The sequence below is a fragment of the Anopheles nili genome, chromosome 3, assembly GCF_943737925.1.
Source record: "Anopheles nili chromosome 3, idAnoNiliSN_F5_01, whole genome shotgun sequence".
Classification (NCBI taxonomy): Eukaryota; Metazoa; Arthropoda; class Insecta; order Diptera; family Culicidae; genus Anopheles; species Anopheles nili.
In genome coordinates, this window is record NC_071292.1 from 72679359 (window position 1) to 72697348 (window position 17990).

Sequence of the window (17990 nt, forward strand, 5' to 3'; positions counted from 1 at the left end):
AACTGATGCATTTAAAATTAGAAGTGTTTTAAACTTTTATGTTTCGCATGGAAAACGATCAGTAATTTTCCTTTTGCTATATTATTAGATTTGGTCCAAGAGCTAACAACTATTATAAAGCGATATTTTTTTTTTGAAAACAACATTCCAAATACTGCGTTCAACGTAGCGCCATACTTGCTTCTACCACATAAGAACGGTATCATTGCGGCAAATTCAAACACGAAACTATGCGTTACGATTAAAGTATCATACTTTATGTCGTTAGTGAAACTCAGTAGCCTTTTAATCCACTATTTGGGAGCCTGTGAGAGAGTATCCAGAGCCCAGTGTAATCCTCAATTGAATAAAATTTCCTTTTCGCCGTTCTCCTGCCTTCGTCCACGCCAAAACTTTCGCACGCCTTCGCGACCCCGATTTTCCCGCCTATTAGACGCCGAAAAGACATCACAAATGTGCCGGAAGTGATTCCGCGTCCGTTCGAAGGAAAACCGGGAACAATAAAAACGAGCCCACCCTACGCCGCCTGACCTAGATCGAGCACCGGGGAGGCTTTTGCGCGATGGCCCTTTTTTTGTGCCTCGTATTTGGTTTCGGACGGGCGAGCACCAAAACAGGAACACAAAACACAACCCGAAGCCAACGCGTGGCGGATAAACAGTTTTCCCAGGGGCCGATACGAGCAGGGTGTAGTAGTTTTCTCCAAACTTTTGCACCATGCGTATTGGTAGCGTAGGGCGCAGCTAAGCAACTCACCAACTCCTAGCCCGAGCTGGGTTCTCATGAATTATTCAGCCGCCTTTATTTGGTCGGTGATTCCGGGGCTAAAAAAACCAAGCAACGTTTCGCGCTGCGGCTTCCTCCACTTATCAGTGGTGTTTCGCGTTCTGTTTTTTATTTTTTAAGGATGAGCTGGCCCCCCACGCCGTCCTGCTGTCTCTCTGTCGAAGGAGAGTAAAAAATAAAAGGACGTACTAATGCGACACGCGCACGACGCCGACGCTGTGATGTGGTGAGGTCAAACGGAAAAAAGCAAGACCCACCGTGGTACGTACAGTGCGGTGTTCAAACAACCCCTAAAATCGCCCCGTTTCTTATCATCCAGTGACCGAAACCGAATCTGTCCGGGCTCGCCCGATGCAAGGACAAGCGATGCCACGCGCGGGAAGGACACCGTGACAAGCAAATTGGATTCACGCGAGCGAACGAGCGTCCTTCGCGGTTGTTTGGCTCGTTTTTTTTTCCTCCACTCGTTTCTAACTCGAAGGAAAGAATGACCATTCGCAGAATCCGTTCTTCTGCTTGCCTGTAACTAACCGAGTCCGTCGTGTCAAATGTCAGCCGGACAGCACAGTGACTACAGACAACGGATCTAGCTATCCTAACATCCCGCTCGGAAGTGATCCGAAACCATCGTAAAAGAGCAGCAGGCGTGGTAGCCCAGCGATGCACAAGGTACCGATAAACAATGCTGTTACAGTGACGGACGAAACAACACTAGACAAAGAATATAGCTTCAGCTCAATGTATCTTGCTTTTTTGGCCCAATCTCGCTTCCATTTTGTGGGCACTTTTAGCGTTGTTTCACATCTCTTTTTCGCTTCTTGATGGGATGTCCATGGAAAGCTTTCCTCAAATTTAACCACACCTCACCTAGCTCGCTTGTGTACGGCCTTGGATCTGTATGTGTGTTTGTGTGAAGGCAGGCATCACTTCTTACCCCGGTTTTTGCCTTCCTTTTTGCATTATTTATTTCGCAACCACTCACGGGCATCGCGACCGGTGAGAAAATTCATTACCCTTGCGGGGTGGCAAAAGCGATTACTTCTTTTTTATCATTCCCCGTTGTCCCGCAGTCCCACGGTTCTTTTTCGTCCTGCAGGCGAAATGAGAATGGTTCTGGCGCCCTTTTGTCCTACGGTGTGAGTTTTGGTAGCGCGCGAACTTCAAACAAGAGCTTGCACCGCAAGTAAACTGAGCCGGAGGAAAAATCAACAACGCAGGAAGAGATAGCAAAAATGTTGGGGAAGAAAAACGCGAACCGCTTCGAAGGCGACAGTTGTCGCATCAAGTACTCTCGCTTTGATAATTTATTTCCATACGAGATTGCCCTGCAAACGAAGGAATGCGCGGTGTACAGCAAATTATAGAAAAGAGGAATATTACAATTGGATTTGTGAAGCTGTGCCTGGTCCTCTATAAATTTAAAATGGAATAAGATTTCCTAAATCGAAAAAGACTCTCCATGGTTTTAAACGCAGTGCTGGGCATTCACCACATGTCCCTCTTAGATTGTGTTTGCGGTTCCAAAAGCAATCATGAAAAGTAATCAAAAACCCACCGACTTCTGAGTGGGGTGATATATTGTGCGTGCTTATGCCAAATCGAATGTAATATTACAATTTCCCATCATCCTCGTTCTCCGTGAAGGCGCTAAACCAATCATGGAGCAACTTTGGCATCGCAACCCTCGCAGCGAAATGATGGTACCGCGTTTACCAAAGCTAGCATGCAGTTGACGTTAAATTGGCGGAATACCACCGATGTGTGGCATGTTTGATCCCGCATTCGATATGAGGAAGAAGAGAAAGCAAAAGAAAGCGGAATAAAAAAAATCTATTTCGCTGAACATCGATTTTCGGAAGCGAGGTACCAGCCTGAATGCTGCTGAGCTTTGGATAGATTGAATTTTAGCAAAAAATCGTGAAGAAACCCCGTGAACAACCGAGTAATTCGAGGCGAGCAAAATGCATCGATGCACTTGGCCCTCGTGCTAGGTGGCTGGTTGTACGATGGGTTGGTTTTTGGCACCATATGGGATCCGGTTATTTTGGCACCATTTGGTTTGAGGAGGGCGTTCCGGTAGCTGGAATTTTCCACTCGACCAGGGTGAATAAAATCTATTTATCGCATGTCGATGGTACGTAAAGATGAGCTCTTTTCACCTCGCTTACAGACCCGGTGATTGGTAAGTGGTGGTTTGGTGTGGAGTAAATGTAAGCGAAAGTTTCCCAATTTGGCTTCCGTGTATTCATACAACACCGAGACTCGGGATGATGCGTTTGGCTTCCAGTATATTCATACCAGTTCCGACAACGAACAGATTCCTGACTTCACGTATCGGCTATCGATCGGGTGTATAGAGGTTTATTTACATTCATTCGCACAGTTTCCCTAACGAACTATATCATGATTCGGGTATTCAAAATGTTCAAAGCAGTAATGCTGAATATTGAAATTGTGAAAGAAGTGAATTTTCAGCAACATCATCTCGAGTTTACTCATTACTTTCGAAACGGTTATGCTCTCAAAAAGACTAGGATGTTTTTGTTGATTTAAGGAAATTACGAAGGTTTATGCCGATCAAAAGATTTATCTTTAGATAAGTATTTGTATTTGACGCTATTATAATATTTCTTACAAATTGCATACATTCGGGTTTTCTGTTCGAAATATTCGAATTTAAATGCATGAAATGTATGATCCACCTAACTCACCTTCAAAGCCCGATCGATCTGCCCAAGAAAGAACGTCAGTAAGGCAATGATGATAAAGTTGACGCCCCCGGCGAAATCGGTCAGCTTATCGAGCTGAAAGATGGCGGCGATCAGGAAGAAGATGATCTGCATCACTACCGTCACGATCGCGCTGATCGCAAAGTGATCCTCGTCCAGTACGTTCACGGCCATCGTTGAGCCCGTCAGAGAAACGACAGTCAAACACGCACAATATCACACCCTCAAAAGGTTTCACCGTCTTTCGTTTCAACCCGGCCAGTGGAAAAACACCTCGCAACACCTTCACACCACTCTCCCGATCAGTTTTCCGATTGATCCACCACCCAAGGGCAATGTCACTTGTTCTACACGCCGGCAACGAACGACTACACTCATACCGCACACCCGCAAATCTCCATTTCCAACATCGAAACAGCTTTACACAACTAGGACCTAACGCTCAACCACGGCCTGGATCTCATCGCGCGATTGCCCACCCGACGATCGCCGATTGGGGGTTGATTTCGCTCATCTATATTACCGTCGTACGCTTTCCTTCGCACTCCTGTTCGACGACTTCTCTGGCTCTACTGGCTGCTGGCCAGCCGGCTACGGAACGTTCACTACGATGTCCACCGTCAACGGGTCGCGTCTTTCTCGCGTTCACGTTCTATTTACGTCTTACCATTCCAAAGCACCGGGGAGACGAGGCACCTTGGCCCAGAGGGTGCAGCTACCAGGATGCTACTGAAGGGGTGTGGAACGGAGAGGTGGGATGGGAGGGGATTTTTTGCGATTTCCGATTCATTTCGAGCGCCTCCGTCCAAGCGCACCGACGCAATCCGAACACTGAGCTGCAGAGGGGTTTTCCATCGTGGTGTTGCTTTTTCTTTTCGTCTTCTCCCGCTTCGATCAGGCCACCTTTTTTTTGCTCCCTTATTTTTTTTACGGCGTAAGGGGCAAAATTCGATTTTCCCTTTTTTTCCGCGACGCTTGACGGCTGTGGCTGCCGTTTGTTGCGGCCCGCGTTCGACCGAAACGGGCGGAAAAGTTGCCAATTCTCCGCGATCCGGACACGGCGACAGCACACGGCACACGGAATGGATGCGAGAGGAGTTGACTATATTTATCCTGCGCACCGGCTATACATGTACGTGTACATGGACGTACACCAACGCGCTCGACTTGGCTTTCCTCTGTTTTTCCACCACTGCTAGCCTAAGGGAGGCTGTAAAAGGAGAGGAAACGACTTCAGTGTTGTATTTTGGGGGACGGTATGTGTGCTTGTTTTATTTTGCCCAGTTTCAGCTTCACTTCTTCCCGACGAAGGTTAAAAGATCGAAACTCATCCAACCAAACGTTGCAATTTTAACGGAGAGCTATGCGCGGAAAAAGCAATCAGCTGGAAGCAATAGGCTGAGGCCAGCGGAGGACTTTTGGGGAAAGATGAAAAATGTTCCCATAAACTTCATGACCTTCCGTTAAGTTTCTACTCGCACCCAGTAAAACAAATTATCGCTGAAGCGCTCCTTTCGCCTGCGGCTGGCGTTCTACTCCTTTGGATATTTTGAAGCAAAAAAATATTGCCGTTTTCTTTTTATTTATTTTCCCAAAAAAAAGCTGGCCGTCGGTTCATTATCGTATTCAAATGGTTACGGGCCGTGCCGCATCTCGACACCAGCGTCAGATGTACAATAAAACAGATAGCTTCGCCGCTGGCAGCATCATCAATTTTTGGCCCTCACTGCGGAAATGGCATTTTCATTTTATGCTTTTTTTTCGTATTATTCAACACACACCTCGTCGGTGGTGGGCCGGAAATCGATGGATTTATTTTTATATGACCAACAAAAAAATATAGCATACTACTCCAACGCGCCCCTTTCGACGCTTGGAAGGCGCGGACATACGTGGAGGCGTCATGGATTTTTCCGAGGGGAGTGAAAATTTGCTTTCATAAATATTTATCAACGGCAACGATTCGAATGGATTCATGAAACCAGAAGTATCTTCGAGCGAACTAAGGGAAATGGAGCAGCGCAGATGTTAGATAGCACCTTTGAAATTTTCGTACGTTTATAATGAAACGAAACGCGGAGTCGCAGATTTGCCAAACCACACGGATGCGAAACATCGGTCGCAAGTCACTACCCACTCGCCAGTACATTCGCCTTTCATCATTAGAAATGTTCATAAGCCGTTCGCGGAAAAACTGATTGCTCTCGTTGCGTATGTTCGCTTATTAAATTCGACCTCAGCTACCAACTGCCAACCGGACCGATTGGCCTGCGGTTCCGCCTGTTAATTAAAACGCTGTTCCAACGCTCCTCGTTCACGGCACCATTGGGTGCAGTTCTTCTGCTGCGCTTTCCGTCAAACCGGTCCGGCAATCAGAGCGCTCCAATTAATCTCAGCCCGTGAAAGCTTATGCTAATGAAGGGGTTTTTTAATGCAAAAAACTGTGATGAAAATTTGTTCCAGTGAGGAAATCAAAGCGGAGAGAGCGGAGTAGAGCCGTATGACCTTTTTTTATTTGCTATCGCTGCTGGTGCAAGCTGAATTTGTGATGAAAAAGGGATGCTGAAATTTGTGCAACTTAGTTTTTACGGTTGCTAAACATTATGAAGTTATTCTCGAGTGCATATATGCACCACCAAAAGGAGGTCCACTCTGGTGAACATCACGTTGCCGAGAAAGTTGCATATATTAAACTAATTGCTCATCTCAATGCTCTCTATATGCACGAAACTTTATGCGAAATATTGCCATGTAGCTGTGTCCCCTTCGAGGGTCGCACCGTGAACGGGCATCCTTTGCAAATGATTCCGGATGCACATGCGAGAAAAAAAGTACCCTGCAGGGCATCCGTTCGTCACGTTGCACCATAGTGCAGGATGCATTCTCGGCTGTCGTATGGGGAGGAACCCGGTCCGGGAATAGATACGCATATGCCCGTATACGCTACCTGTCCGTAGACGACAAAATAAATAAATACACCGCCCGGCCTTGGCTCGGTTTTCCCCGGATGGCCCTGCGCGCTATTTACATAGGCCGACCTCTGGATCTCGGGGCTAAAACCCTAGAACCAGGGCAGGAAATCAAATACAAGCTGTTGCGCCTGCTTGTTTACCTCACGCCCAACTTTTCACTCTCTCTCTCTCTCACACATAGAGAGTATATCGCTCTTTCTTTCTGGTTTTCTACATCTCGTACACGTTTTTCAGACCCACAGGCTCGTTGTAGTAGAGTTTTGCAAAAAATCGACAAAAAAGCGAACAATCTCCCGTTGCGTTCGGTTCATTTCGAAAAACTTTTTGCAGCCTTCCTATCTCAACCTCTCTCTTCCCATCCTGTCGGTGTTATGGGGGAAATAAACATACCCGGAACGACACCATTGAACTGCGGGAATTGAAAATCACCCCATGCCCGTTCCACATGGGAGGCTTATTTGTTCGCACAACCAACGGCTCCATTATCGAGACGCTTGCTGGCACTGTACCGTCCATTGGCCAGCAGCGAGCGAGCCTACGATCGATCGATCGAAGTCTAATTAAAATCTAAATGGAACCGTTTCTCGTTCGCCCGCGGGTGGGCTCGGTATTCAGGCACGTGGAAATTGCACTCGGCATGTGGCCGAACACCCGGGAGCATTCTTTCAAGGTGAGACAAACCGTCCGTCGGCCTCGAACGGTGGCACCGTCGAACGAACCCCACACAAGGATGGGTACTTTATTTATTGAAAATTTCGACCCAACTCTTCAAACAGCTGCCACCGTGGCAGGGAATGAACTCAAAACATTTTCGAGCTATCCAGCTCATTCACTGGACTGAGGATGAGGTCCTGGCGGGCTCTCATGAAATAAAGCTACCCGCATTCCAAACTGACGGCCACCGGATGCTGCTCGATTCGCATTTCTCTCGGTGGCGCGCGGAAAAGCAACCGAACGGTTCTTTATTCAATTAAACTTCCATCAAGCTGTGGCAAAAGTTTCCCTCCAGTGTGGCGCCTAGCCTTCCAAAAAAAGCAACCGGACTCGACGTGCCACGTGCTCTTAAAACTATTATATTCTGCACGCTTCCACAAGCCCCTGCTACCACCGACCGAAACCGGAAGCTGCCATGCTCGGTCAATTTAAATTAGTTTCCGCACAATAATTCTATTATTTTCCCTCGCATCAGTGTGGTCCGGTTCGACCACCACGGCAGGGTCCGCTGACCGCGAGGGCGAGTGTGAGTGAATGAAACTATTTTTACGTCGGACCCCATTGGCACCGACACTGGTTGCTTGTAGAGTGGGGTGGAATTGAGGCCACCTTCTCTCCTTTACCACACTGAAATCGAACATCGCGTGACCAAATACACCAGCCGCCAGTTATTTGGACGGGGAAAGGTTCACGATTTTGCTCGTAAACATGAACCACCATGCGCCTCCATCGAGTGATGGAGACGCCTGGTGGAGTGGCCACCACGAGGTCGTTGGTTACGGGTGGAACGATTTTGCGTGCACGTCAACACATTTCATCAACAGTTTGGCACCAGCCGACGGGAGTTACGATGGAGGAGTTGGATATCGCGTTCGATATGACCATCCGTTTACGAGCTTCCTATGTACGGGTGCTGGCTGGCGCTTTGTCGCACCATAAAGGGTGTTGAATTGCGTGAAATAATGTTATCAGTGGCGTGTAAGGAAACAAAATCACAATGATAAGCTCACAAGCAATCGCACCAACCCACAAGAGACATGTACAATAAAGATCGGCTACCGATTTCGCTACCATAGGGATCGAATTGCTAAAATAATCGTGAACAGGTGGTACTGACGAGCGGGTGGAGGAACAACACAAAGAAATCTTCCCAATAGACTCAGCAGCAATGGGATACTGTATTCACATATTCCAAACCCTGCCGAGCCTACCTTCAAAAGCTAAAACCATCGGGAATTGATGTAGGGAAAACAAGAGCAAAATACATCTCACACACACACAGTGCAGAAGAAAAGCTACCGAAAGAGCGTGAGAGAAAGCGAGAAGGATGAGTTGAGTAAGACGAATGATGAAAACAAGTAGGCGAGCTAATAAAGGAGAGAAATCGCGCGCACACCGTCGCTTCGGGAAAGGAAACGCGAAGCAACCTCGAAGCAACGAAGAGATCCTGCAGCGTACGGTTTCACTCTGATTTTTGAAGCCTCGGGGGAGAAGCGAAAAAATAACAAATAAATTGTGCTGGGGCGTCTTCGGAGCGGCAAGGTGCGTTGGAAACGAGCTCGGACATGAAAAATCCGGGGCTGGTTTCGATGGTCCCGATCGAAAAAGGAAGACAAATCCGTTCACTACCGTTAGTGCCAAGGTGGAAGAAGGTGGTAATCAATCGCAGCGATTCCCTTTCTCGGTGGGTCTCGTATCCCTGACACTGACACTGACACTCACTAGTACTATCCCTTCACTGCTGGCTTCCGCTGCAGCCACGAACGAACCGACTGTGTCGAGTTTGGCGCGCGCGCGTCGCTTTTCACCACGACGTGTCCGTACGGTATGAGCACTCGATTGCGACTTGAGTGAGGTTGGGCTCCAACGTGCAGCATGGTATTGTCCGACGCCGATGGCAGGGATGTTTCGCAGGACACGTCCATACGATGTATTCTCTTTCTCTCCCGGACCGTGGGGTTATCATCGCGGTCTCGATGCGACGAAGAGACCAACAATTTCCACTCGGGACGCACCGCAAGGACGCCATCGGTTCCGTGGCGCAAACGAGACAGCGAAAAAGGAAAAGAGAACGATAGCTTGCGAATCACGCGAGAGAAAGAGCATACATAGGTCAATGCGGAGAAATGACAGCAACCGTACTGTAGGGCCTGGCGGTTAAGATAAGCCACGCAAAAACACGCAAAAGTACCCGAGCAGCTTGGAAATTTCTTTACCAACTAAATAAAATGAGTTTTATCTTTTCAAATTAGTCAGCCCTACAGATGCCTATAACGATTGCATCCAACGTCTAGGAATGCAGCGATTTTGAACGCTTTCCCCCGATATGCACGTTGTTCTAGCTCTCCTGTAAGCAATATCGTGCCTTCTTACTGCATTGCTCTCTGTTTACGCCCGACTATAAGGCAGCATTAGGGAACATTGTGTCCGCAATATTCTCAACGCTTCTCAATGGTAAAATCAAATTATTCTCTTCTCATGGTACAATCGAATGGTTCATCGTTAAAGCAGCTTTATTTAACAAAAAACTGATGTTTACATAAGGAAATACGCTTGTGAGTATATTATACAATCACATAAGTCATGAACCCAACAACAAATTATAAACAAAGCTAATATTGATATTTTTTGTTATCAACGTTCTAGAGAATGCTGATATTTTCCTAGAAAACCTGCTTCAGACTGTTCTGACAATTGGTAAAAGTTTCTATTCCCTTTTTTACAAAACTTTCACATGTACCCCAACAGAAATAGAAAATACGCCGTGTTTTGATGTTTAGCACAAATATTACTTTTGGCCCATGCTCTGATGCTAAAAACGCTCAGCTGACTTTCCTTTCTTGCAGTCTTTTTAAAGTCAGTGTATCAAAATCCAGTTGTTGGTGTGATTGTAGGTTAGGAAAATCGGAAGGTGTAGCAGCAAACTGATCGAATCCTCATTCACAACCACCGATACCTTCACCCATTCCTGCAACCAGTCAATCATGCTTTCCGCGCTTAAATTGTTCGCATTCAGACCTCTGAGGAAGCATGCATGTTTCAGTGATTCGATCGGCATGTTGTGTACGCCGCCTTCCCGCTTAATAGCCATATCCATGTGGTGTAGCACATATGTCCGTTCACTCAAACGAAACCGTCGCAACAGCCCGGCGTGAATGTCGTGTAATCGACAAAGATATTTCTGTAACAAAGATGGAGACGTGTAAAATAGCTTTTCGGCTCAATTGCGCAACCACAATATACCAAATGTGATGAGCTCAAACTTTGTAGATTGAATGGTGGTCGCTGAAAAACTTCCTTTACGTCCAGCAATTCTTCCGACGTCGGATGAAGGCCACTGCCTAGCAAACCCAGAATGTAACTAAGCTTCTCATGTGCCGGGTCCTTTGCCTTTTTAAGAATGTCGAGTTTCGACTGCATACAACGAAACACACGCCTATTGTACAGCAGCCGTTCGCGTAGATTTTTTTCAGCAAAATCTACCTTTTGCTGAGCCGACCAGAAGTGTGACGTTAACAGCGTTCGTGGGTACATATAACTGTAATGAACAGACGGCATGAGAATTTACTTGGAATCGGAACACGTGACTCAGATACGTGACTTACGCTAGAGGGAATATCACATAATTTGCGAACGGTAACGCCGAGATGAGCAGCACAGGCGCAACTTTCTTCATATCCCGTGGCATCTGGTAGTACAGTTCGATCTCCTTCCGCGTCAGGCATCGTAAATCGTTATCGTGCGAGTAAACAATTTTCGTAACTTTGACTAGCTTCTTCATGTCGTTGAAGAAATCTCGCACGCCTACCAGGAACACCCGGTAGACATGTACTGCTGAAGGGAATTTCTTCTCGAGTACTTTGTCATAGTTCTTTACATAGTCAAAGAACCGTGAGAAAACGTAACCCTGCACGTTCCGCTTCACATTCTCTCGGCTATACTTCACCGCCAGTCGCTCTTTGGTGGATTGTTTGTCATTGCTGCGGAAATACAATTCGAGTGACAAGAATTAAAAGCCAATTAACAGTTCTCCCAAATTGACTACGCACGCAACGACTTAAAGGGGGAAGAACCTTCCTGCATACCTGTCACGTTTCGAGTTTTCTCCACCGGTGCTCTGAAATCTGATCGCACATCCGACCACGCCGTTACTGATAAATGAAACGGGTTGCCGCTGTTGCAAAAGGTATTGTTGTTGCCGAGACAGTGTTCTCAACAATGCCAACGACATGGCTACGAGGTGGCACGAACAAAGGTGCGTTGAACTAATTGGTTTTTGTCTATATTACATCATATTTTTGTCTATTGCGAACGATAACACTACGCGAACGGGCTCTGCGTCCGAAACCGGCAATGTTTATATCGATTTGACATCGAGGAGTAACGTCAAACTGTCAAGCCCTTGCTAAAGCCAGTTTCCACGTGCGTGAACATGACAAACCGCGCGGTATTTTGAATATTATTTGACCTTTGAAATTAAATCTGGAAATTATCATAAAAATTTCGTTCAAGCAACTGGTTTGCTCTATTTAACGTTTCAAGAAATGCATTTGATATATTTTACATGTTTTAAATTCTACAAGCTACTCTTGCATCGACCGACCTCACACGTGCTCACACGTGCGCGTGCTTGCGAGATGTTCAAAACAACACTTAGTAATTTCTCAACGAATTCAACGAATTCCCATCTATTTTTCTAGGTAATAAACACAAAATGAAATTAAACACATCGCTTACATAAATAACTTTTCTTTATTGTTTCCATATTATGTCTAAATTTACTAATTATTTTCTAATATTTTATTTATCATCAACACACGTCAACAGTTTTTATTTGTAGTCAATCTCTACCATTAACGTGACGTGATTAAAAATGCAATTAAATTGGTATAAACGCTGGCAAAATACCAAGTGCTTTACGACGCATCACCGGAGGTCGCATATCTTCCTCATTCTCGCTATTCATAGCTTCTTCCGGTGTTGCCTCGTCGCTAGTTTCAGATCGATCATCCTCACTCCTCTGATCTATACTTACAACTGCATCCTCATCGTTGATCGGCTTAATGGGTACATCGTCTTTATTGTTGTCTCGCTGATCATCCCCGTCTTTTTGACGTTGTTTCATTTTGTCCACTTCACCAAGCATACGCGTCAACTGATTTCGTTCACTAGCACTTAACTCACCCGTTTGGTCGCGGTCTGTAGTCGATAGTCCGTCGTCTCTGTAATATCGAATCGGTAAAGTCGATGCCTCAACGCTTGCAGAAGGATCCTTAAGCTGCTTCTTCTGAGATGAAGTGCCGCTAGATGGCGGTGCGATGGATTGTTTCCTCTTGATTTCCTTGCTCCCGTGTGGATATGGACACTTCACTCGGTCGCACTTGCCTTGCCGCTCGTACTCAGGACATTGGAAAACGTGTCGATTGGGGCACTAGCAAATTAAACAACAAAGTACAAACAATAAGGATGATGAATGAATCCAGACAAAACCCGATTGTTACTGAACACTTATTACCTTATCGGCCAGGGGACAGAACCCATTTACAAATGCATCACATATACGCACGCTTTCGCTGACCTTTTTGTGCAGATAAGGACACACGTCATGCATGCATCTACCCTCTAGGAAAAACTTGCAAACGGGCATTTTTTCAAGAGACACGTCATGTGACAATAAGCAACCGTCGAGGATGCATTCTCCGCGTAAAAACTTCTGGCAAATGCTAACATGCTTCGGGTCGTGCAGCTTCGGACACTTGCCGCGCTGGTATGCCAGACATTTTCCCAATCGTCGGTAGATATGACACGGTTCGTTGCACTTTTTCAGCTTACTCGTGAGCACCTGTATGCTTCGCTGTTTGGCCGTACTGAGATGGTTCCGAGTTCTGTGATTATCAGTGCGAATAAAGGTTCCATCATTACGTGCTTTGTACGTCAGTCCGCCAATATCAATCCGATTCAATTTCGATTCCGAACTATTCTTTGATGACACTGACGAAAGTGTGGCTGCCGTTCCTGCGCCAACGGTACGCAATTTCAATCCAGAGTGATCCAAAGCGTACCGCATTCCCCGGATAATCAAGAAGCGTTCTTTGGTTTTACGAGCGACCTTCGTGGGAGAGGGATTAACCGTCTGTCGGGCAGATTGTGGTACGGATTTTTGCAACTTATTCGTTGACGATCTATACAAAACTCCGTTGATGTTCACGAGCACAAGTTGTTTGTTCTTTGACGCGTACGCAACGGGATTCTTTATATTTCCTGCCTTTTCGTTTGTCCTTGTTGCTGGTTTTCGTTTTCTACAAAAATACAATATAACATTATTTCAAGTTAAAACGATACGACAAAAGCACAATATGCGTTGCTCTGCACATACAATTTCAACAACTTTGGATCGGTTATGATCACCTTCTTCGGATTAAAACCATTGATCCTCGAAAGAGCATAACGTTTCACGAATGTAGGCTTTCTAGCTAATACGCTAGATGAGGGAATCCTTCGATCGATTCTAAGACTTTTCCGCTCAGGAAGTTTACCAGTAATTTTTGTTTTCACATTTTCCAATCCCAGAAGCGATGGCATAGAGCCCCGTATGAGCTTGTTCTTTCCGATTCTTACTAAGGGAGCAAGTGGTGTACTAACAGGAATTGCGTTTGCACTTTTCGCCTTTTTAACCATCACAGCAACCTGTGTGTTGTTTGTTGCATTGGCGCGAACTAGTTTTCTCCTTGTATTTTTAATTATCGGATTTACAATCACAGGCATTGTGTGTTTCTGGACAACGATGCAGGGTTTTGCAACGGATATTAAAGGATTCACATGCTGAGAGCGCGATGTAAGTGTTGCTGCACTGGCAGGTGGTTCATTCGATACCTGTTGAATCTGCAGCTTGCCCAGGAACGCTGGATTGAAGTGAATTTTACTCTGCAGGAGCACTTCAGGCGCCTCCGTGGACTGCGTTTCTGGTCTACGCAACGTTCCATTGGTAGCGAGAAACTTCGGATTAATGTGAGCTTTGGCGAACATTGGATTAAGAAATATTTTCGATGGTTGCTCCGTATTTGGCTTTGCATCCATTTCAGCTTGCAATGCTGTTGTGGGTAAGGGTTCCGAAAATGATTTAAACACTTTGGTACATCGATGCTCCATGTCGTCCATCAATACTAGATTAATTAACTATCACAGATGATGTATTTGCTACAATAAAATATTGAGAAATGACGAACAATCTTTGTACACAATAAAACAACTACGTAATACGATGTAATGAGAAACGTTTCTGTCACTTTTTCATCCAATGTCAAATTACATGGAACATCAGCGCTACATTGCTATGAAGCGGCCATTCCCGAAAGCTATACAGTGATGCATAGCAGCTTCAAGGCATTTCGTTATTTCGTTATTTTATTTGAAAGTATAATTTCATTCTATAAAATCAAACATGATTATATTCTCTTCTAGTACGCTTGATGTCTTATGATAGTAAATAACATACCTCTTTATTAAGAAAACCATGATCAATATTGATCGTATGAATTTCACATTTCTCACAGGCCACTGAATTACGACTTATTACTATTTCTAAACCATTGAATTAAATCAGTCTTATAAAGTCTCACTAGTATCATATAAGTTATAATAAGTTATTATTTAAAAAAAGGTGGCCTTTTAAATAAATCGTCCCTTCCATCCTTAATCAAATCCATACCGTCGTAGAGATATGAATTCCCGGATCAAATCAGCATTCAACTAGAATAAAGCATAATGCAACTCAGCAGTTGGTAAAAAAGTATATAAACAAACTCATGCCCAGTTTTGACGCTTTTCAACGCTGCGCAAAGTTTTACAATATCTTAGCCATTCATAAGCACCACAGGATGCCAGGATTCCTTGGGATTCTCATGCCCACAGTACACATCAAACTAAATAAAATATCCCGGTACGAAAGTGCGGACGACACAATGGATGCGTCCGGTACCGGTTGGCCTGTCCGGAGGTACATAGGCAAGAAGATGCCTGATGGAAACTAGGAAGCAAAGCAAAGCAAGAACAACAACAGGTATCAGCCAGGATTCAATTCCAGACAGGTTGAAAAACGCACAGCATCCCACAGGTCTCTTTGGCGTGTAAGGCCTATATAGTGAGACTTTTCTGAATGTCCTTAAGAGCGGAGGAAAGAAGGAAGCTGCTACCTTTCCGCTAACAAGGATCGACTTAAGCAGCGTACCGTGCGCGCAGGAAACGATCATTGTTGTTGAAAACCGTGCCAGGTTTGCGTATGGGATTTGCGACGTTTTAATTGTTGTGTGTGCGATGTTTGTTGCGTCCCTTCCGGAGTACGCGCGAACGGGCGGTTGTCCTCTGGAACGGATGAGCAAATGGAATTAATTTTAAACCTACACCGGCCAACTGCGTAAACGCAACTACATTTCCGAACGAAAGGGATGTGTTTTTGTTTACATTCCAACCGGTCCCATGCACGCCCGGTACCGCGGACCTTACCGCTGCTGCTTCCTGCTTCAAGCATCACGGACGAAACGACAGCATGTACACATGTCTTATTGCCTTTATCCCTGGTTTACGACTTATCCTTCACCATCTCCGCTTTCGCCGCGTGCGCTTTGTGCCGTCGTTTAGCTCACCTGCCTTCCTGTTCCGGGCCGCATCCTGCCCACTTCCCACTCGATGGAACCGAAATCGGCTTGCCGAGCCTCTAAGAATGGTTTCCAACAGGAAGAGAAGCGTTTCATGCCTTCGTCCGATCCATCCCTTGCCATTTTACCGGCATTGTTATGCACACTAATTATAATTACAAAACAAGGATTAAACTGGCCGTCGCATTGAAGCGATGCAGAGCGGAAAGAAAGAAAGGACAACGCACGAGGAAAAAGAGATAATAACTTGCGGAAAAGAAATAAAAAAGAAAGGTGGCTTTTCTCCATTCTTTTTGCTGCCACCCGGTCCGCTTCATGCTGCCGTCTTCCTGTAGCACATCTTGCGGCAACGGAAATGCCCATCCCTTGAGTATCCTGCGACTGTACAGTTTATGAAAATGGCCCATTTGGCGAAAAGGGAAACCGACCAAATCACGCAGCCCGAGCAAATGTGTCCGGTTAATTACACGGCTGGAGCACGTCAATGTGAGGCGGATGGCGGCCCCGTAAATCATCACATCGGACAGGCGGCGTCGTCCTTACAGTGTTATTAGCTGTCGGTTGGGAGTGTGATTCGCCCAAGAAAAGCACAATCCGTGTGACGGAAACTTTCTAATACCCAAGCGAGACAGGATGTTGATCGGAACCACGAATTGCATCGTTCAAATGGGAACGTAACCTGCTCCGTTCTAAGCAGGAAGACTTAACGACAAGTTCCTGTCGCCAGTCGGTGGACATCCTTCGGTGTTAGCTTTAATCACCGGAAGAGGAAAGGACGAAAAAAGAACGCATCGTTTCTTGATTTATGGTTGTGACTATTTACGAACAGGTCGATTTGATCTCGGAAATAACAGAATTCGGTAGCACATCATGCCCGGTAGCTACTTTTATCCTGAATGCTTTTCTTCGTTCTTACCGTCGGGTTCATTCAAAGCGCTACGAAAAGTGAAGGAAAGCTCTGGCAACTCTGTTGCTTTAATCCTATCCAGAGTTCGAGATCAAAGTGATTTAATAATTTGATCAGTTCATTCGAAAGATACCCGTTTTAAACTTCACTTTATACTTAAAATCCAGTGTGCACTAGAATAAGCAAGGAACAGAACGGATGGCAATTGTAAACTCCATCAACGGACAAAAGAATTGAAATACTTCTGCCATAAACCGGTCTTTTCTGCACTGACCGGAAACATCATACAGAACATGCCGGAAACAAAACCTCCGGTGCCAATTTCCACACATTCACTTCCGTTGCCATTCGTTCTGTTTGCTTAGGATGCACAAATAGAATTAATTATTTGCGGAAAGACATACCCCGACGGAAACTGTTCACAAACCAACCCAGCGGGCCGTGCCCAGCGGTGGACGTTTGTCGCTTCAATTGAGTGAAGTAAAATTCGGACGTAAAAAGAACTCAAACAGCTTTGACGCAGCCTCCCAGCAATGGATGATAAAGGCATGGGATGAAAAGGCGCTCGGACCGGAACTGCAATTCGGTGTGCCATTGCTAAAGCCCTTGTGGGTGGGCTGTACCCGAAGGCTGCGAGGGAAAAACCCCTCCTAGTGCAAGGATATTTCGCCAATACCGGAAGCATTGAGCCTTTTACGACTTCTCTTTACTGAGATCCACATATGTGTGCGCAATGGTCCCTTTTTTACTTGGGTATCCTGAACGACGGGGAAATCCCGTAGCGACAAAACGTGACAAACACAATGGACAAACGGACGCGACTTCCGCGGCGGGTTTCGAGACGTTATTGAGCTATAAACCCGATTTTTCTGATCTCTCGACCGGTCCTTCCGATCGTGACTAAGAGGGTTCGAGCTGGAAGCGGAAACGGAAACGGAAATTAGCGTTTCCCCGGGCGATCGGATGTTTATTTCCGCGCGCTCGCTAGCCACGGCGGGAACATGACATGACGAGGACTTGTGAGGCGTTAAATTTGGTTTATTAAACGTTACCGATACCGGGCTAACGGAAGATCAAGCTCAGGGTTTCCATCGATGTTTCAGCGTATTTGACTGGACGGTTCGATTCGAGGAAGCCTACGAGAAGTCGCGTGAAACATGATACTTTATTCCTCAATCGAAAGGATACTCGTGTTCCTAAGCTCATCCGCCCGTTCTACCATCTCTCA

The 17990-nt window shown here is 45.8% G+C and overlaps 3 protein-coding genes across 3 annotated transcripts in view; all 3 read right to left on the reverse strand.

Annotated features, from left to right (window-relative positions):
* The window catches only part of LOC128726107 (uncharacterized), a 29017-nt gene extending 25328 nt beyond the window's left edge, over positions 1-3689 (reverse strand). The window contains exon 1 of the mRNA XM_053819896.1: positions 3498-3689. Coding sequence (XP_053675871.1) covers positions 3498-3689 — 192 coding nt within the window. The remainder of the gene's footprint in view (positions 1-3497) is intronic.
* Positions 3690-9737: 6048 nt separating this feature from the next.
* Positions 9738-11536, reverse strand: LOC128723492 (LETM1 domain-containing protein 1). The gene is made up of 4 exons (XM_053817240.1): positions 11287-11536; positions 10807-11181; positions 10445-10739; positions 9738-10382 (listed from the first exon to the last, which is right to left on the reverse strand). Exons 1-4 carry the CDS (start codon positions 11430-11432, stop codon positions 10059-10061), a joined length of 1140 nt encoding a protein of 379 aa, XP_053673215.1. The 5' UTR covers positions 11433-11536; the 3' UTR covers positions 9738-10058.
* Positions 11537-11977: 441 nt separating this feature from the next.
* On the reverse strand, positions 11978-14278 carry LOC128725318 (zinc finger CCCH domain-containing protein 3). Its single transcript, XM_053819051.1, has 3 exons — positions 13578-14278; positions 12717-13500; positions 11978-12632 (listed from the first exon to the last, which is right to left on the reverse strand). Exons 1-3 carry the CDS (start codon positions 14276-14278, stop codon positions 12081-12083), a joined length of 2037 nt encoding a protein of 678 aa, XP_053675026.1. The 3' UTR covers positions 11978-12080.
* Between the last annotated feature and the right edge of the window lie 3712 nt (positions 14279-17990).